Genomic DNA, 21698 nt, shown 5'->3' with positions numbered 1-21698 from the left:
CGTCCGTCCGTCGTGCATCCAAAAATGGGAGGGGTGGGGCTGGGTGGAAAGGGGAGGGTGGGGAGGGGCTGGGTGGGGAGGGTGGGGCTGGGTGAGGGGTTGGAGGGGTTGGGCTGGGTGGGGTGGGGCTGGGTGGGGAGGGGCTGGTCACCCCGTGGTGTCCTTACAAAACTCAACGTTTGATCTACTCACGCCGGCTTGTGCCCGCCCTCACAGTCGGGCATATTTGCGGAATACACCACGCCGCTGTTGACCCTGGCCATTGACCGAGCAACCCAACGTTCCTACCAGCTCCCTCCGCAGGAATGTGTTCTTTCTTTCGTATAGCATGTAAGCAACAGTTTGTATAGATATCATAGTTAAATGGTAAGGTCCTTCAACCAATCCAAGGCAGCAGTAGACGCTGCATGGATTGCAGGGATACCGCCAGGGTGTGCGTGGATGGCGCACTCATCGGTGATGTGTTTGATGGTTTGGGCTTTACCACAGTCGCAGTTTGGTGATTCTTTAATTTTACTATTATGGGACAACGTGCTACGTCCGAGCGCTGTTCAGTGTGGCCCACAGCCGTCGTGAGAGAGACAGAATCCCAGCACTTCCACGGTCGGGTCCTCAATGATGTTATTTGCACGTTCGTAGCCGCCCCACCCTTCAGACCGTCGAGTGCCGGTGTCTTTATTTTCAGCTGCCAGAGCGGAGGTGCATATCTAGAAAGGCTTCCTGGATTAAAGCCTAGGGCGTGGGGTTTCATTTACGTCTCGGTGGAGCGGCATGGCGAAGTTTTCCATGATCTTGTTGTACTCCCGGATCGTCGCAGCATCATGTTGGTTGTTGTCTGGAGCGATGTTCGCCAGCACAGGAAGCCATTGATGATACGAAGTGCAGTGTCCATTTCGATGTCGACAAGGTTTGTGTGACAGGGCTGGCACTCCACACTGGAGCACAGCTGTAGAGTGGAGCAGGGCCTGCGTTGATATTTTCAACGTGAAGGTGTCATGCATACACTCATCCAAATCTATGTACATACACAAACTCTTGTATCTTTTTTGTCCTGCTGCACAAGTGAGCCACATCAAGGCTGTACTGAGCCAACCCGGCACAGGTGTCCCTTAAAGCCAGCTTATCACACTTTGGTCACAGCTTGGCTTGCCAAATAGCCAGTGGAAAACCACTCGTACCGGAAGGGCCTTCCATGCTAGCTCAGCTTGGATGTGCCAGTGGGAAAAACGGATGGTTTCAGCATGGCACTGACTTCTGAGCCGCCACCTGTCCACAAGCGCCTCAATCATCCCTCACCAACTTAACTCCGTCCGCCAATTCGGGCCTGACCCTGACCTCAACCCGCACTCAGTACCGAACTCATGGCCGCTCACACACACACATATACACACCGCTCGCGACGACAAAAATAACAGAGGACACGCGTGGCGTTCACAGACTGTGTATTTGAATGTCGCATCAGTGCGCTACGTTGTAAGCTGAACATCGCACGGAAGCTGCGCTCCTAAACAAGCATCGCGGTGTCCACGTTTCAACGTCTATTCCATCGTTATCGTTGCTGAGGATAGGAAAATGTTGGGGTTCTGAAAGAAAAATTTGAAAACGCTGCCCCCCCCGCCACCTCACTAATCCATTACCTAGACACCACGCTTTTCCACGACACAGGGGCTTCATGTCTCACTCGATATTCTCCAGAACGCTTCTAGGCTGGACTTGGAGGAGGGATTGTCAGTGTACGGCACTATCGCTAGAGTACAATATATGCTTATGCATAATAATACTATCCAGTATTATTGTACCTGGTATTCTTATAATGCTTTTAAGTTTGCATACAAAAGGTGAGATGGATTTGGCGTGCCAATACCCTCGAGAGAGTATTTCTAGCGCTCCCTCTAGCCGAGGCCCTTCTGCCAGCAGTTGTGCGAGCAAGAAATTGCAGGGCTGCACCTTTACCTTGTTATGAATGAATGAATAAGCGAGCTAGGGAATTCATTTTTACGAGCGCAGCCCCTGTGGCGTTTGAGTTGTGTTCGCGTCTGACGATAGCTCTAAGGCAGCAGCCACGAAGGCCCATGGCACTGGCAAGGGAAAGCCAGGTCACCGGGCCATTGGGTCAATGGGTCAGTACTCTTCCCCGTCCTCGCAGTCGCCCTCCAGGGAGTCGACCCCGACCTCCTCGTAGTCCTTCTCCAGGGCGGCCAGGTCCTCCCGGGCCTCGGCAAACTCCCCCTCCTCCATTCCCTCCCCCACGTACCTGTAGGCAAGTCCGAGGCATCAACATCGTCATCATCGTCAAGATAGTAACCATCATAAATTACGCCAGAATCACCAACAAAGAGTAGAAGTGTTATCACCATTGGCAGTAGCTTCATATGCAGAAATCATCACATTCGGCAACGGTATTTGGGGCCAAATCACCATCATCGACATCATTCATCACATTTGGAGCGGCAACGTTCTTATCACCCACATCAGAAACAGCATCCTCATTATTCATCAGCATCGTCACCATCATAATCTACAGCCCTATCAGCACTGCTCTAACCACTACTTCAGCAACCCACTCCTTAAAATAAAAAAATTACATAAACTCTTTTCTTACTCTTCTTATTTTCACTTAGCTAGATAGCTCGTTTTCAGAAGCTGCCCACAAATGATAGCTCAACGAAGTGGCTTATCATGTGGAAATATATGGCAGCAAAATACTCGAGATGCATGTTTATTCTAAATGTGGAGGGGGGAAACCAGAGGACCTGGAGAAAAATCCACGCGACCACGAGGAGAGAGAGATGCAAACTCCAAATATACAGCAGGCGTCAGGGTCGGCATCAAACCCACGACATTCTGTACACCAGACGAGGAAGTTAACATCTCGCCACCGTGGCAACCATGATCAACGTTGCTGCTGAAAACTTACCAGTGCACGAAGGCGCGCTTGGCGTACATGAGGTCGAACTTGTGGTCCAGGCGAGCCCAGGCCTCAGCGATGGCCGTGGTGTTGCTGAGCATGCAGACGGCGCGCTGCACCCGCGCCAAGTCGCCACTCGGCACCACCGTGGGGGGCTGGTAATTGATGCCCACCTGGGGTGGTGAGAGACACCAGGGGGAGTGGCGGTGAGGGCCACCGGATGAGTTGTGGTGAGAGGTACAAGAAAGGGCGCGTTGGAAGGTGTCATCATGAAAGGTACCATCATCAAACTGCTACCGCGTACGTTCTCGCAGTTGCATTGTGGGTTGTACCGCGTATTGTCCAGCGTCATGTCTGACATGTTGTGCCAGGACCTGGAAGTTTTTTTTAAGAAACTGAGTTCCGTAGTAGCTCTCAGTTCCTGAAGGAGCTCCCAGCACGTAGGAGCGAAACGTCGGAAATCGTTCCAAACAACACATAAGCGGTACGTATGAATGTATATATATTGAACTTCTTTCGCACCGTACGTAGCCAACCGTACTCATCGGTGGTGCGGCGAAAGGACAGCAATCTAAAACCACAACCCAAAAATACACGGGAGAACTATTTGTAACAGCATCATGGAGGTTGGACTGGCAGGAGTGCTGGAGTCTCTATACTTGTCGGTCTGAGAAACTTTCTTCGCTATGGAAACACAAAACGCCTCGAGATCTTGCGACAAGATCGTGACGTTGGCGATATTGGCTTTACCCGGTGCTCATGCAGTTAGCAGTTTTTACTTGAGTGTTCGGCCTGGTCTAGTCGATGAGACTTTGGGAAATATTAGTCGAGTCTCTGTGGATTTCATGTCGTCATTATCTTAGTCTAGTCGAGTAAATCAGTTAATTATTTAGTCGTTAGACACGTTCGTTTGCTAAATATTGGTGTCTGTGTAGCAGTGTTTCTCCTTCGATCATTATCAGGTCAGCCAATTATTAAACTCAGTAAATCCTGTTATATACACATAGCTAATTACCTGTTCGGTTTTCCTCAGTGCACTGCAGTCTCTAGTAATACTATTACATCATCTCGGCCTGTGTCTTCACTCAGACTCCGTTAGTTTTGTCTCGTCATGGTCAGCTGGTCTTTGTTCTCTGGTGATGGTGATGACGGTGGTGAGTAGTAGTGGTAGTCAGTTGTCACGCTTATAAGTCCACTTGTAGCCATCGCTGACTCAAAAATAAAAATGCTTCGTCGACGAAATATTTCCATGGCGAATTTCGTTTTGCAAAATCTCACGCTGGGCATCCTCACCTTGAAGCCCGTGGGGCACCAGTCGACGAACTGGATGCTGCGCTTGGTCTTGATTGCGGCGATGGCGTTGTTGACGTCCTTGGGCACGACGTCGCCGCGGTACAGCATGCAGCAGGCCATGTACTTGCCGTGCCGTGGGTCGCACTTCACCATCTGGTTGGCCGGCTCGAAGCAGGCCGTCGTGATCTCAGCCACGGACAGCTGCTCGTGGTAGGCCTTCTCGGTCGAGATGATGGGCGCGTAGGTGACCAGCGGAAAGTGGATGCGCGGGTAGGGCACCAGATTGGTCTGGAACTCGGTGAGGTCGACGTTGAGGGCGCCGTCGAAGCGGAGCGAGGCCGTGATGGACGACACAATCTGGCCGATGAGGCGGTTGAGGTTGGTGTAGGTGGGGCGCTCGATGTCCAGGTTGCGGCGGCAGATGTCGAAGATGGCCTCGTTGTCGACCATGAATGCACAGTCGGTGTGCTCCAGGGTGGTGTGGGTGGTGAGGATGGAGTTGTAAGGCTCCACCACGGCGGTGGACACCTGTGCCGTACGCGACACGAGGGCCGCGGAAGGATGGAGAAACGGGTCAGAATGGGTATAGGTTGGTATCGGTCGGGTCAGGTCAGGTCAAGTCGATTGGAGTTGGGGCAGGTCAGTAATGCGATAGAAACATGCATTTATATTATTTACATTATTTTGCTGCCATAAATTTCAACATGATAAGTAATTTTGTTGAGCGGTCATTCATGGGCAGGTCGCGTCTGAAAAAGAGCTATACAACTCAGTGGGCCCTTACCTGGTAAAATAAAAAAATTGTTTAGTTTTTTTAGTTTAGTTTAAATCCGGAGCGCCGACGCCAACTCACCTGTGGCGCAGGGTAGATGGAGAACTCCAGCTTGGACTTCTTTCCGTAGTCGACCGAGAGGCGCTCCATGAGCAGCGACGTGAAGCCCGAGCCCGTGCCGCCCCCGAAGCTGTGGAAGATCAGGAATCCCTGCAGCCCCGAGCACTGATCGGCCTGCGGTCCGTGTGGGAACATTAGGTGGGGACATGGGGTGGACATGGGGTTAAGGACAGCGATTGGAAACACAGGCAGCAGTAGCAACGATCCAAGTCAGTGACGAGGAATATATGTTCCCCCCATTAATCTGAAATTTCCTCCCCCACCAGGACTATGAGCTTCGTGGAAGATCAAACCCAGGGATTGGGCGTGTAGTGAAGAAACGTGAATTTTCGGACGTGGAGCAGTGTTGACAAACGGATATGGAGCGTGGACAATTGATTTCCATATTTTTCCGATTCTAACACGGAAAATAAGACGCAACAGAAACGAGTGTCAATAAAGTTGCCGACTCCTTCTCTTCTTCAAGTCCAGGTTCAGGAGCTTCCTCTCCTCCTCTGCCTATGCCTGACCCTATTCACGTAGAGGAATGCATGTATCTCCCCATAATTCGTGGTTCCTCATGATGCACAGTGGTTCCTAATTATGTGCAGCGTTTCAGGCAGTTGGACGGACGGACAGAGCTATTGCCAGGGCTGCCCAGAGAGGGTGAAGCAGGGAGTGCAGAAGGTGCAATTTGCCCCAAAAAAACCCCATAACATTTGTGGAGGATTCTTGACTCAGGGCCCATCTGGTGCGTTGATTGGCCCTGAACAGGGCCGTTGGCGCTGCTTGTGTTGTTTGTCTGGAAACTGGGGGATGCTCGACGTTCGGTCGCCGCGTTGATTTCTCACTTAACCAGAGTGGGCCGCGTGGAGGCTGCCATCTTCCACTCCACAACATTTCTGATTTTATGTTACTCATGAATCAAGGGGGGCCCACGTGGAATTATGTCTAGGGCCTCCAGCCCCGGGGCCTCCATGGGACCTCTCTGGGCAGCGCAGCGGTTGCAGTAACCATTTTCAACGTCGGTGGAAAATCATTAAAAACTGACAGCGCTTGCCCCACTCCTCCCCACCCGGCCACCAAAGACAAATATCCCCCGTATAGCCTTAACAGACTGTAGGAGCAAGTGCTGTTAGCGAGCACCTATGAAGGCCGGCACGGCACACGAGGGGGTGGGTGGCCAGCACCACGCCCGGCTGCCTTTGTCTCCCCAGTGGCGATGTTTACACACCGCACCAAGTACTCATTTGAGGCTGAGTCGACCTAGGGGAGGCCCCAGGAACCGGTTCAAATAATCGTCACTGGAATTGGCCATGAGCGGGAATCAAACTCGGCTCGCCGGGATTCGTAGCGCAGCGTAGCGCTAACCGCTACACCACCGCTCCCCACCACCATCACCACCGGTCCGCCCCTTCGCCCCGTACCAGCTTGCGGATGCGGTCGAGCACCAGGTCGACAATCTCCTTGCCGATGGTGTAGTGGCCGCGCGCATAGTTGTTAGCCGCGTCCTCCTTGCCCGTGATGAGCTGCTCGGGGTGGAAGAGCTGGCGGTACGGGCCCGTGCGTATCTCGTCTGAAAGAGGGCTCGCACACGAGGGGTCAAGGCGCGTTGCGAATGGGGCTCGCGCGTGTTGGCGTTGCGGGGGGAGCAGACTGTCGCCCTCTTCCTCCAAAATTGGCAGGCTGGGGGGGGGCAGCGGTGGGGGGGGGGGGGTAATTGTCTTTCGCCCCCCACTGGGAAGCCCTGCAGCCCTGAGCACCGATCGGCCTGGGATCCATGTGGAGAACGTGGTAGAAACTTAGGAGGGAATTTGGGGGGGGCATGAAGGGTTAAGGGTTAATGTATGAATATTATTCGAAAGAATTGTCCAGTCGGTGTATATCACTATGCATAATTGGTTTATTTTGGGTTAGGTCAGGGGTCGGCAACCTGCGGTTCCGGAGCTGCATGTGGCTCTTTAAGGACTGCTGCTTCGTGACGCTGTGCACGTGCAATTGTGGCTCTTGAAATGTTGAGGGTCTTTTTCCACCGAATTCGAAAAAATGGCTCTTCTTGTGATTTTGGTTGCCGACCCCTGGGTGTGGTCGTTTAAATAAAATGTGTCGTAAACCCTCCTCCACTCAACAGCAGGTGTATATCAGGTGTATGTCACCTGCTGTGACGTACGGATCAGAAACGTGGACAACGAATAATAGAATTAAAGAAACTGACTACGTGTGCAAATTAGCATGGATAGGTGCACGCTTTGCATTCCACAGACGAGATTAGGACCACAGGATCAGGGAGCAAACACCGATTAGAGATGTAACCTTGACTGTGAAGACAGGTGAGCAGGATTTGGGAGAGCACGTCATAGCTAGAAGGGATGGTGGCCGGTGGGCGATACCTAACAAAGTATAACAACCCAGGAGGATCTCCACCACGGAGATGGAGCGATGAAATCGACTCGTGTGCAGGCGCTAGGCGGAACGTTTCATCGCGAGACCAATGAGGCACGGCGGCGGCCTGGAGAGGCCATATCCTCCAGCGGTGGTTAAATCGTGGACTGCGATATCGATGACATTTTTACATGGTTCCAATGCAGTTTGTTTCTCTTCGGCAAGTGCCGGCGAGAGCTGCGTGCGGTTGGTGTTGCCTGCTGCGTGCGGCGTGCGTGGCGTGCCCTCGGCTGATGCCGTCCCTGTAAACAAGCAGCACGAACGCTAAAATATCCACGGGGCTTGGCAGAGAAAGGAGGTCGCGAGGCCTGGAGGGCGGATGGATTTCATGCGTGATACCGCCAGTCTCAATCGCAGGGGGGGCGGAGGGGGGGAGGTGGGGGGAGGGGGGATCGCAGCATCACGTTCACAACACAAGTATGGGGGGCTTCGTTTGACTGTGCCGAGGAGCTTTCAAAAAGGAGGTAGGTTATGAGGTGCGTGGTAGTTGTCCCCCCTCCCCCCTAAAAGTTTTAAATGGCCGGTGTGTATAAGGTTGCTCCCTCTGACTGAAGCTATTGTGGAAGATTTTATTTTATTTTATTAAAATATTCGAGGATTAAAATCTCCCGAATTGCTTCCAGTAGTCACCAGGACATCGATGCCAATGCTGGTGAATGCTTCGGGGATAATCCGGGAGGATTGGCAACCCTAGGTGTGTATCATAGATCAAGTTCAACATTGTAAGTAAACAACGAACGATTTCTTGATGGGCATTTCATTTTCATCAACTCTATCCATCTTCTTGGTTCTTTCGGTAAAGTCACGTAGAAGGGAAAAAATAATAATAATAATAATAAAACATAATAAAATACAATAAATATGCTAAATTCTTCTGTTGATATGCAAATTCCTTTGTCAAGGCGCCCTTCCTCTAACCCAGCTTAAATATACGCTGCCAAGCTTGGTGGTGTTCATTCAGACGCTGTCTTTCCGACAGACCTGTTCTTCACCGGCTGCTTGCGTTGTGGCCGAAACGTCGTGAGAATTGTATTTTATTATGTTTTATTTTTATTATTTTATTATTTCCCTTCTACGTGACTTTACCGAAAGAACCAAGAAGATGAATCCCTGCAGTCACGAAAGCTTTAAATCGAAATTAAACTCTATATCCACTTATGGACGAAGGCGTCTCGATCCCGTCGCGCTATTTCCCCCACGGTCCAGTTTCCCTGCCATCCGTCTCAACGACACCCCTTGCTCGTGAGCTGATCTCATCGCTTCGTACGCAGGGGCAATCCACGAATAGATGCCCCCCGCTGATCTCCAGTAACGACCCCCCCTCTCTCTTTCACTTCCTTCTTAACGGCTCATTGAATGTCGTGAAAGCGACGGTTCCTTCGAACGCGCAGGGGAGGTTGAACGTGACGAGATTGTTGTAGTGAGCGTATTGCGATCGGCTGGATGCGTGCGGAGGCTTCGGTTTAATGCGTAAAAAAGTGCGACCAATATGGTTGTTGTTATTCTTGCGTTACGCAGGATTGGTCAGAAAAAAAAATCTGAATCTTTATTTAGACCGGAGGAATCCAATGAGCTGATGGAGCTCTATTTCACGGATGTTCAGTAGGGTCAGAAGGTTACAACAAGAATGCAAAAACCGATAGGAGTGAAAAGTGTAGGAAAGGTAAGAAAGTCACTATAAATAAATAAACGATGTAAATACAATATGCTAAAGTATATCCATTCTTGTCGGTGTTTTAAAACTAAATGCAAGCTTGGGCAAGGCAGCAAAACAACTACAATAACAACAGCAGTTCTAAACACAACAAGACAACACCATATCCCTTATAGTCTTACACAAAATCCAAATGTGAATAGTGTTGAGACTTTAACACCAAAACGTTATTTTAACTTTGTAAGTTATGATTGTTGCTTTAAAAGGATATGCCGCACATGAATCGGCCATGTGGCCCAGTGGTATAGCGAACGGTTCAGTCGGAAGGATCGGGAGTTCAATGCCTGGTTGGGGATTGACTATCAATGGGATCGCCTTGTATCAAAATTATTTCTGACCAATTTCGTTTCGCTGAATGAAGCATGATTTGGTGATGCCGCTGCTGCGTTTGGGAGTGGTGCACAAGCGCAAATAAATCACCTGACGCGCCCGTCGATAAGGCTGTGTGGCCTCACAAGGAAACAGATAAAAGGTGACATTTCGGGATTTTTTCCATTTATTTCAGCAGAAAGGGCCCAATCGGCTATTTCATGGGTGTCCTGGGACGGTAAAGATGGACGCCACGGTGGCGAGACGTTAATTACCTCGCCTGGTATACAGCAGGTCGTGGGTTCGATCTCGAACTGTATATTTGGAGTTTTCATGTTCTCCCTGTGGTCGTGTGGGTTTTTCTCCGTGTCCTCTGGTTTCTCCATTCACATTAGTATTATGCTTGAGAGTATTTGGGCTGCTATACATTTCCACACGATGATAAGCCACTGTTATTCGTGATGGCCAAGTCACTTGCGAAAAGAGCTTCATAGCTCAGTGTACCTTGCCTGGTTATGTAAACATAGTTCAAAATACAGTAGAACCCCTCTTAACGACCACCCCTGTTCACGACTAATCGCTTAACGACGGGCCTCCATAGAGCTCAATGTGTAGTGTATAGTAGTGTAGTGTATAGTAGTGTAGTGTATAGTAGTGTAGTGTATAGTAGTGTAGTGTATAGTGTAGTGTATAGTAGTGTAGTGTATAGTAGTGTAGTGTATAGTAGTGTAGTGTATAGTAGTGTACTGTATAGTAGTGTAGTGTATAGTAGTGTAGTGTATAGTAGTGTAGTGTATAGTGTAGTGTATAGTGTAGTGTATAGTAGTGTAGTGCCTCCATAGGGCTCAATGTGTTCGTTTACCGACCATTCCCCTGTTAACGACGGGCTGTTGTAGGTACAGTAAATATTAATTAATGCATTGGTTAACCGTGCTTCTTTTAAAGTGATTATAATGTTGTTATTATGAAACACGGCAAAATATCCATTGCTTAAATATTATAAAGTACGTTTTTGGGTGAAAAGGGGTAACTTTTGATGCCATTGGAGCCCATTAAGCCTTTAACGTGTATTTCCTATACTCGCTTCACGATTAAATCACTTAACGACCGGTTTCGTAGAACCAAATACCGTCGTTAAGTTGGGTTCTACTCTAGTTCAATAGTACACAGTACAGATCTTAGTTACAATCATGGCTTTATAGGTCGCGATACAAACAGCGCGCATCGGTACGCGCTTTTGCATTGGCGAGCGACTGGTGGACTGAGAAGGGTGGCGTTTTGTGGCGGCGTGTGGGCTGACACGATGCCTCTTGGTCGCCGCTTGCAGAGATGCGAAAGCTACCCAGGAAAGAGCACTTTTGAACAAAGCGTCGCCGTCACACGAACCCAATCGTGGTTCCCTCTTCGTGAAGTCGTCCGATCACATCGAAGCAAGCCGCGTGATGCGGCGTGGCACAAGAACACAACGCGGAATAACATCTACCGTCACCGAATGGATTTTTTTCTTTTAGCCGGCCTGTTCTCTTCTCGTTATGAGAGAGAACAGGACGCACCATCTGCAATGGCCCTTCTTCACAGCCCCACTTTTGAAACGATTGCCTCTCAACAGATTATTTTTTTCGGCCGGGTGCTCACCTTCGGCCCGTACCCAAAACGCACGCGTCCACGAGGTTCGAACCTCCCGCCGCCGAGTTACCGCGGGTTAGCGGGCTGCGGGTTTGGCATCGTCCGGGTTCAGCTTACCGACCACGGTGGGCTCCAGGTCGACGAAGACGGCGCGGGGCACGTACTTGGCGGCGTCGGTCTCGCTGAAGAAGGTGCTGAACGCGTCCTTGCGGTCGCTGTGCGGCCTGGGCGCGCCGCCGCCGCCGCCGCTGCTGCCCCCGCTGCCGGCGGCGACGGTGGCGGCGGCGGCCAAGGCGCTCTGCGACTGCTTGTCTTGCAGGGTGCCGTCCTGCATGATGCCGTGCTCCAGGCAGAAGAGCTCCCAGCACGCATTGCCGATCTGCACGCCGGCCTGCCCGACGTGTACCGAGATGCACTCACGCTGCACACGCGCGCACACGCAGAATGTTGTTTAGTTTGTTTGTTCGATTGCTCGTGTGACACAGTTGTGTTGTTTTTGTTTTTCTCCTCGATTTTTATTTGATTCGTTGCTGTGAATCACGTCGGCGACCCAGGTCACTCTTTTAAACGAGACTCACCCTCCCCCCCAGTCTCTTAAGTGTTCACCGGGGTAAAATAAAAAAAAACTCGTATGCACTGTATGCATGTTGAACTTCTTTCGCACCACCGTACGTAGCCAACCTTGCAAATCGGAGGTGCGGGGGGGGAGGACGACAACTTGAACGCAGACACGCAGTCGTTATTTGATATTCCCATATTGTCATTATTATTCCCATATTCCCATATTATTTGTTATTCCCATATTGACCTCACAATTGATCGACGGAACTCCTCTCATCCGACTCGCAGTGCTGCACAGGGTCATTCGCGGGCCATACAAAATTATCAACTTAAAAGTTAGCCTGTTATATTTGGTCAAACATTTAATTAACTTACCCCTAATGTGATGGCTGGAACTGCTTCTCTTTGGCGAGTCGTGTGATGTTAGCTGGTATTGATGATGTTGCTACTCGCAACTGCTTTTCCAGGTTTGCTCCTAGATTTATTGAATTTCGAGTCCCGCCTGCGGTTGCCTTGGCAGGGCCACACCAAATGATTTCGCGGTCCTCGTACGGCCCGCGGGCCAGACGTTCCCCACCCCTGGTGTAAAGCCACGGTCGGCCAGTAGAGGTGGCTGGCTGGGGCAGCACGTGGCAGGGCGAGCGAGAGGGTGAGCGAGCGAGCGAGCATTCCTGCCTGGCTCTTACCGCTGTTCCACCGAGCCAATAGAAACACACACACATATACAATCTACATATGGTTTATGATGTATTTAAAAAGAACATATCTTGCCTTTCCCCCCAATTTGAGCAATAATTTTGATTGTTTTAAGGCACCATTTAATAATTGCTCTCAGAGGGGCCATGTGTATGATGGGCGGTAAATAAGGAGAAGCAACTGGGGAGAGAATGATGAAAGAGACAACATATCGAACAGGAGAAAGAGGCCAGTTCTAAATAGGTGGTGGGGTCTTCAGCCGGAACTTTATTCTCCTTCCGATATTAGGAAGCCACTGGAGCTATGCACTTTTCAATCTAGATTGAAAACTCATCTCTTCAGAACTGTTTTGTGTGTGTTTAGTTTGTTGCCCTTCCCCCGCACCTCCGATTAGCACGGTTGGCTACTACGTACGGTGCGAAAGAAGTTAAACATACATCCAATGACTGCGAATTCCTAACCTCCAAGGGCAGGGAAATGCAGAGCCACGGTGGCCATCACCCCAGGTTCGAGGCTTGGAGCGCGGTACGTTGGGTAGGGCACGATCGGTCGATGTCAGCGTTCTTTCATCCCGGTCATGATGTCGGCGTCGTGTAATCATGACACGAAGCATCCATGTGGAGCTCATACATAATACAACTCTCTCAGAGCGGTGTGGACCCTCTCGTTGTTACACGGGAGAATCAAGTTTATCCCGCTCGCCGCTTGGCACGGAGGTTCACGGTTTGGCTCCAGCGGCCGCCCTGAATAATACTGCGAATGTATTAAATATCAAAACCATATACGCCGACTGTTTCCGTGGACGTTAAATATCCCGTGATGTCCTTCACAGGATGTAGGCCAATGTGCGCCGACGTCATTGGCTAAAGTTAAAAAAGCAGTTACCCGCAAGTTACTCAATTGGAATTAGCATGGCATCTCCCCCTACTGTGAGCACTTGTTGGCAGAACCATCCTGAGTGGAATAAGTAATACGAGATACCCTGGTACGCACCTAGTGACGCTGTATGGCTGAGTTACCAAATTGGAAGCTCTATCACCCTATCGGGTGCAGTACTTATTGCATTTAAACCATTATAAAGCTCCTGTATAGATACAGGGTGGCCCAAAAATTCAGGACACACAAGGTTAGTATATGTATTTTGACAACTCACATCGGGTTATTTCATTTACATTAATAAATGTGGATTAACATTAATGCATGCATGAATTCTCTTTTGAAATAAATTTAGGAAATATCTTTAAAAATTACAGGTCTAATCAATGAATATTAACCGATTATTGTTTTGTCTCAATTTAAGCAGGTTTCTTGGTCGAGTTTTATCAACGACGAATTTGTCTGAGAGCCTGGGCTACAGCACCTTGTTGTTCCTTCCCATGCACCTTCGATGAGCACGGTTGGCTACATACGGTGCAAAAGAAGTTCCAGAATACGTGCGAATCGGAGTTGCGGGGGGCAGGACAACAAACTAACCACAAGAAGCAGTTCTAAAGAAACGAGTTTTCAAATATAGATTTGAAAAATCTAGAAGCAGTTCTAAAGATATGAGTTTTCAAATCTTAATTTGATAAATCTAGATACACACGTACACACACCTAAGACAGGCAATGCTATAGCTGCCACCGCCGCTGCTGCCACCGTCGTTGCTGCCACCAATGTGGCAGTGACGGGGTTGAGCGGCGCGAGCAGGTGCGTGTGGCAAAGAGAGAGGGCCACGTGCATCGCCAGAAGCCTATTTGTGTCCCACACGTCGCCGTGAACCCAGAAGCTTCAGCTACCCCCGCCTCTTCCCTTCAACGCAGAGCTGGATGAAGCTAGTGCGGGGCCTGTAGCATATGATAAAAGGGGCCATAAAAACACATACGTAATAAAAACATGACATTTTTACTTGCATCGTAAAGTTATCAAATTTTTTGCATTTGCTATATAGCCAGATAATACGACAAATCGCTAACCTTAAACACCCAGTCGTTCATAAAAGTTGAAGGCAACATAGTACTATTGTAATAGAGCAAGTGCAGAATCACTGAACCGGAATTGATAGCTTGAAAGCATTTAGCGTGGGGCCCTTGAAAGTACGGGGCCCGTAGCATATGTAGCTACTTTTGCTACTAGGATAATCCGGCACTGCTTCAACGAGAGAAGAACTTCACAACCCGGGGGGGGGTCTTTTATACTGATGTAGTGACATGGAATGGGTCACTACGTAGCATAGCGCTGGTTGCTGGCAGAGAAGGGGATCTGCAGTTGCAGCAGCCCTGTCTGTCAGCAAGTCACGTGATAAGTCAGAGAGAGGGATGTAGGGGAAAGGTTACAGAGGGGGCACGTGAGGCGAGCCCGGGAAACCGCGAGTAGGTTCTAGAAAGGGGGGTGTGGCCGGGGCGGAGCGAGGCCACGCTGGGAGGATAAAAGGGGACCCCGAGCGAGGACTCGGTGCTGTTGCCTGGAGTGGGATCCCGTCGTGCTGCTGGAGTCTTCGTCTACGTCTTCACCTTCTCGGCATCGTCAGTCAGGCAGTCTGCCAGCTGTCCTGACTGAGAGTTGTAGTTACCTCTTGTGAGCTGTGAAGGCTGTTAATAAATAGAGTGCCTCCTACTCCTAGTGTCTCTGAGTCAGTCACGACATATATATTCCTGCTTGGTTTGGAAAGACCGCCTATTCAACTTGCGGCTATCCGTCCATCCACTGGCTGGATGAAGGCGAGCGGAACGCGGCGTTGCAGGCAGGTCATGGGGGAGGGGTTACCAACTCGCACTAACCAGCGTGGTGAAGTATGGTCAAATCCCGCCACTCCCTCTATGACCGACGGGGCATGGAGAGGCCTCATCCAGCAAGCAGTGGATTGAAAAAGCGATGGATAACACATTCCTGCGGAGGGAGCTGGTAGGAACATTGGGTTGCTCGGTCAATGGCCAGGGTCAACGGTGGCGTGGTGTATTCCGCAAATATGCCCGACTGTGAGGGCGGGCACAAGCCGGCGTGAGTAGGTTAAACGTTGAGTTTTATAAGGGCACCACGGGGTGACCAGCCCCTCCCCACCCAGCCCCACCCCTCCCACCCCCCACCCAGCCCCACCCTCCCTACCCAGCCCCTCCCCACCATCCCCTCCCCACCCAGCCCCTCCCTCCCCACCCAGCCCCTCCCTGCACGACGGACACACTAATCCCCTGTGGGCTGGTGTAACCAGGAGGCTCCTACCAGTATAAATGTCGTGTTATCACGCCTTCATGTGCAGCCACTAGAGGCGCTACTGTTCAACCTTTTATGACAAATCGCGACACGTGAATCATCACTACAGTTGGGCTTCGATTATCCGCCACCATATTATTAGTTGGTTCCACCAAAGCTTCCTTTTTCCCGCACCCCTATTCCAAGTGTCCGTAAAATTTCTAACTTCGGATCGGTGGTGTAAATTTGTGAATACAGACCGCGCGTTCCTCGGATCGGCGGTGTAAATTGGCGGATAATACGATATGCGTGATTGGTCACCCACAGTACCGTGGATGAGAGGAGTTCCGTCGATCAATTGTGAGGTCAATATGGGAATAACAAATAATATGGGAATATGGGAATAATAATGACAATATGGGAATATCAAATAACAATATTGTAATAATATGGATTAATAAATAACAATATGGGAATAAAAAAGAGAATAATAAAATAAATGAATAATAAATAACAATATAGGAATAACAATATTGAATAATACATAATATGGGAATAAAATATGGCATAATAAATATGGAATCATATGAAATAAATAACAATATGGGAATAACATTATGGAATCATAAATGACAAAGAGAATAACACATTAACTGAATGTGTACGTCAATAACGGGGTGTGGCCTTAGGAGGAATTATAGTTAGTGACGTTTCGGGCAATGGCCCTTTTTTACACGACATCGAGTTCATAGAGGTCATTATGGGAATAGATGAGTTTGTTCAATTATGGCAGCATTATAAATGTAAGTTATTGTTTGTTTTATAGATGTTCGTATGCAATACAATTTGAAGTGTGCCCGAGGCGAGTTGTTACCGTCTGCTGAAGATGAGTTTGTTTCCTGTTGAATACTTGACATTGCTGTACATATTCTTGGTTCTTTCGGTAAAGTCACGTAGAAGGGAAACAATAAAATAATAAAAATATAAACACAAGCAATCGTCATCAGGTGTGAAAACCACACCTGATGATGATTGCTTGTGTTGCAATCGAAACGTAAGAGTTTTATTGTTTTATATATTTTTTATTTTATCGTTTCCCTTCTACGTGACTTTACCGAAAGAACCAAGAATATGAATCCCTGCAGTCACGAACGCTTTAAATCAAAATTGATGTACATATTATAGAGTACAACAAGTGTGTGACCTATATGTGTCGTGCATGAGTGTTACCCTGTAATATTCGTGTCTGAGTTCAGTTACCAAGCTCTCCTGCGTATATATGAAACGTTCTATGAATCGTCTGAATCGTAGCTGGACTGTAATCCGATGATGTACAGAAACGATGGATTGCTCAACCGATTATCAGTTTGATGGTTCGGCTAATCGGACAACAAGTGTCAACCATAATACAGTACAGGTATTTTGGGTCACGCGATCTCAGGGGCCGTCCATAAATGACGTCACGTACCTAGGGGGGGGGGTCAGACATTTGTGACGATGGGGGGGGGGGGTTGAGAAATGTGACGTCACATCAAAATGCGCAACTTTAAATAAATATAGACAACACGTTCTACTTAATTAAATAGACTTTTTAATACATGTTTTCTCCTACAACATCAGAGTGCAGCGCCACATTAAATACGCACTACAATGACAATAGTTTAAAGCGATTTGAAGCATGTTATATTTTGGGGGGGGGGGGGCAGAGCTTTATGACGTCATATTTGAGGGGGGGTCTGACTTTTTGTGACGCTGTGACGAAGGGGGGGGGGGGGGGTCAAAAATCGTCCAAAATCGCGTGAAGTCATTTATAGACGGCCCCTAACCCATAAAAAACCTCTATTATGGATATTGGTCGCGAAAGCCTACGTGTTAAAGTAACAAGTCTCAAGTCTGTTCCCACGTGCGCCGCTGGACGGGAGGTGATGGGAGGGTGGAGCTTGCTGATGTTAAAGGCATGGGCAGCTAAGCCACACCGAGCGTGTCTTGTATGGGGCGGGTTCCCGCTTTCTCGAGGCAGGATGTGGTAATGGGGTTGCTCCCCGACCCTGACGCCTGTTGCTGTATATTTGGAGTCTGCATAAACTCTCTCTCCCCGTGGTCGCGTGGATTTTTGTCCGGGTCCTCCGTCTTCCCCCCCCCCTTCCACGTTTATAAACGTGTTGAGATTATTTGCCGAACTATCATATTATGGCCAGGTCGCTTCTGAAAACAAGCTACAATGTATAATTCAGCAGGCCTTACCTGGTAATTTTTTTTTAGTTTAGTTTAGTTTCAAAAGGGTCGAATAATCTACCACAGAACACAAAAGCTGATTATTGTTTTATTAGATTCTTTGACTGAAAATGGACGAATCGTCCCAGCTCTCGTTTGAAGTATCCCCGAGGTTATAAATGATGTATTGCCTATACCACCATATTAAAGGGGGGTTAAAATGGAGGTTGTGCACAAGTAGACATACAAAAACCACACAGGTCTATGTGGTATGTATATGTTTTATAAAGACAAAAAAATATATAGGCCACAAATGTTTACGTGGGATGAAGGAGGTGGGGCAGCGGGTTAGCGTACTACGCCATGAACCTGGCGACCCGATTCTAGATTTGAAGTTTTCGTGTCTGCAAGGATTCATACTCTTTGTTTTTTCGGTAAAGTCACGGCTAACATCAGTGGCGAGTGATGTGTGAACCGGTCCCATGTCCCGCCTTCGCCAACCCGCACTGACCAAAGTGGCGAAGTATGGTCAAACAACAACACCCATATCTGATATGGCGTGCGGAGGCCTCATCAATTATTGACAAAGGGCTGAAATTAGTATTTGTATGCGGATATATGACGTTTTGAATAAGTTAACCCCGGAGGAGTTAATTATACAACCTAATCTTCTTGGTTCTTTCGGTAAAGTCACGTAGAAGGGAAATAATAAAATAATAAAAAATAAAACATAATACAATAATTCTCACTGTGAGAAAAATAATTCTCAAAATAATTCTCACTGTGAGAATTATTTTATTATGTTTTATTTGTATTATTTTATTATTTCCCTTCTACGTGACTCTACCGAAAGAACCAAGAAGATTAATCCCTGCAGTCACGAAAGCTTTACATCGAAATATACAACCTAAGTTATAGTAATGAAATACATTTCTTTTTTAATCCATACTCAACGATTTTTTGGTATTATTATTCAATGTGACAAGCTAAAGGGCGATTGAAAAAGGAAACCCGACTCGATCCTCAAGGACACACTTCAGAACGTCGGGGAAACTCCAACGAACGCAACGCACGGGGAGCGCTCGCAGGGGTCTGGGCGGGACACCAGCTACGCATCAACGTCGCCAAACAGAGGGCAGACGCGACTCATCAAACATCCACTGAAGGTGGGGCCGTGTTGGGCCCGGTTATATAAGCAAAATGTTTTAATCGGCTGCTTGGGAGTCACCTTCATCCGGCGGTGGTCTGACCATCGCTGATTGATGATGATGATTGTGGTGGTGACGAAAAACAAGTGGGTGTGACCGCTTTTATACAATTAAATAATAATAATTTAAATGTATAAAGCGGCCTTAAACAACATCGTATTGGACGGTGAACTGGACATAGGGCAATATCAAAACAAAAGACTTGCTATCTGTTACTGCAAAATGTATGAATAATTGGGGGGGGGGAGATTATATTTAAAAAGGAAATCGAGCTCAAAATCACCCAGGTCACAGTGCATGGCGCTAACCGTTGCACCACCACTCCACCACAGAACGCGTTCAAAAAACAGCCTTCAGAAACAAACCGGAATGTCCCCTCTTTGAACGAGCAAGCGGACACAGCTCCTTGTCGTGGATTTCACGGGGGGGGGGGGGGCACCGCGTGTCCGCGAGAAATGTCTTCTCAAGCTTGCGCGACGCGCTACTGCTGCGGGGACAGCTTCAGAAGTTTTGCACGCGAAGGGGCCGTCGGCGGCGGCGCGCGCCGAGGTGACACGCCCGATGACACGGGGCCACAAACCTGAAAAACCACTCTTCGGAACGAACGTCCCATCTTCACCCAAGTCAAACATTCGCAGGAAACGGCCACATGATTTAACAGCGTGTCTAAAGCAGTGGTTCCTTAACATGGGGGGTGCATCTCGTACCCCGCTGGGGGTGCGGGACGTGGGCAGATTTTTTTTTTCGAAGGTAAATCATCGCAAACACAAATTAGGCACGGGCACGTGAAGTACAACTTTGTTTCATCAAACCTACGGATGTATTAAAATTATACATTTTCTAACGATCGAGGGGTGCAAGGCTGTAGTAAAGGTTAAGAACCACTGCTCCAAACGAATCATCTTACGGTAACTTGCTAAATTCGGGCCACAAATTGGTACGCCCGCTGCCAGGCAGCCAGTCACCTATATATACGCACGAGGGGGGCATGCGTGTGGGGCTTGGGGGGGGGGGGCAAGGACGCGTGGTCCGCGCACCCCCACGTATGCCGTCCTGATAAGGGCGTGCTCGCCCAGCCAAATATAGATCGGGTCCCGGGGGGTGGTGATGGGGGGCGGGGGATCGGTCAACTTGCACGTGAAGTCTAGAGCAGGCACGGCAACACTGCTGCCCCGGTGGCTAGGGAAGGGTTAAAACTTCGGCGGTGACGAAGCAGTTTGCAATTAAAGCCACGGGGGTGGGAGGGCGAGAGAGAGAGAAAAATTGGAACGTCCACTCCCATCGGTCACCGAGCCACCAGCCGAAAAGTTTCCACCAACTTGGGTCCCTTTGCCGCCCGAGTGTTGAATGTGCGCAGTGTTACGACATAACGCGCGCTTGCGATGTCGCGTGATAGTTTACGGAGCTAGTAATAACGCACGAGGCTTGCCAGATGCTGGGAATAAAAAATGCGTTACAGATGATCATTTACAAACATTCATTTGCTCCGCAGGTTCAGTCTGTTAATGTGTACGTGGCAAGTTTGTAGGGGGGAAAAACATCGACCACGGGACACTCGTTTAACAAAATAGTGCACGAACATATTACAACACCGTAACATTGGCCATGATCAATCCACTGCTGGATGAATACTGCCCTAAGCCGTCGCCATCTCTCAATCCAAGTTGAAAAGTCAGCAATTTCTTGATGAAATGAGCATTGCAGCAGTGCTAATTTCCCATTTATAGTCCGGAGCCAGTGGTGGAAATTCCACATTCATCTGGCGGGGGGGGGGGGGTGAATCTCCTCCATTGGACAACGCCACGTTGTAATAATCCACCCGGCACCTGCACACGGAGCCGACTTGCAACGCACGCGTGGTGTCGAGAAAAGCTCGCGCACGTCCACCGTCTCAGCTCGTCGAGAGCAGCAGAAAGACCCACGGGGTGATGGGCGGTGCGGGCACAACTCACCATGGTGGCTGTCACGCAGGGAGAGAGAGGCGGCAGTAAACTTGGGAGTGGCTGTTGTCACCGGCTGACTGTGTGCGCGTGCGTGCGCGTGTGTGCGTGTATTTCGCCGAGTAGCAGAGGACGCGCGACGGGTCCCGTCAGCACTCAGGCACTAACGTGAGCTATGCGGACGGCTCGGGTGCCTATATAGCTGGAGGAGGTGGTGGTGTTTGGGGGCTGCACCAACTGGGGTCCTGGCACCAGCCAGCGAGACCTCCTCCTCTCTCTCTCACCCTGACCAAAGCTCCTCCCTGCCGAACGCACACGTAATCTGCACCGATGTTCCAACACGCACGCACCCATGCACACGAGGCAAAGATCCCCCGTATAGCGTACACAGGATGCTGGGACAAGTGCTGTTGGCCCGCACCTTATGAGGAGTGGTAGCATAGCGGGGAGTGGCACCGTACTATGAACCCAGTGGTGCGAGTTCGATTGCTGGCAAAGGCCAACATCTGTGGTGATGATCTGAACAGGTCCTGGGACTCCCCCCACCCCCAGAGGTCGACTCGGCCTTGAATAAGTATGTACCTTATGTGGGTGTGTTAACATCAGCACGAGGCTGGCCAATTAAAATAAAATTTTGTTTACCAGGTAAAGCCCACTGAGATATGTAGCTCTTTTCAGAGGTGATCTGGTCACACATGATAGCTCATCGAAGTGGCTTATCACGTGGGATTCCAAAGCAGCCACATAA

The 21698-nt window shown here is 49.2% G+C and overlaps 1 protein-coding gene across 1 annotated transcript; it reads right to left on the bottom strand.

Annotated features, from left to right (window-relative positions):
* Positions 1-1434: 1434 nt before the first annotated feature.
* On the bottom strand, positions 1435-21182 carry LOC144944443 (tubulin alpha chain, testis-specific-like). Its single transcript, XM_078872590.1, has 7 exons — positions 20963-21182; positions 11281-11584; positions 6500-6648; positions 5055-5207; positions 4202-4729; positions 2918-3081; positions 1435-2254 (listed from the first exon to the last, which is right to left on the bottom strand). The coding sequence occupies exons 1-7, from the start codon at positions 20963-20965 to the stop codon at positions 2122-2124; spliced, it is 1434 nt and encodes a 477-aa protein (XP_078728716.1). The 5' UTR covers positions 20966-21182; the 3' UTR covers positions 1435-2121.
* Positions 21183-21698: the final 516 nt, after the last annotated feature.

The sequence above is a fragment of the Lampetra fluviatilis genome, chromosome 34 (genome assembly GCF_964198595.1).
Source record: "Lampetra fluviatilis chromosome 34, kcLamFluv1.1, whole genome shotgun sequence".
Lineage (NCBI taxonomy): Eukaryota > Metazoa > Chordata > Hyperoartia > Petromyzontiformes > Petromyzontidae > Lampetra > Lampetra fluviatilis.
The sequence above is the reverse complement of the archived record's forward strand: the minus strand, read 5'-3'. Positions and strand labels throughout refer to the sequence as shown.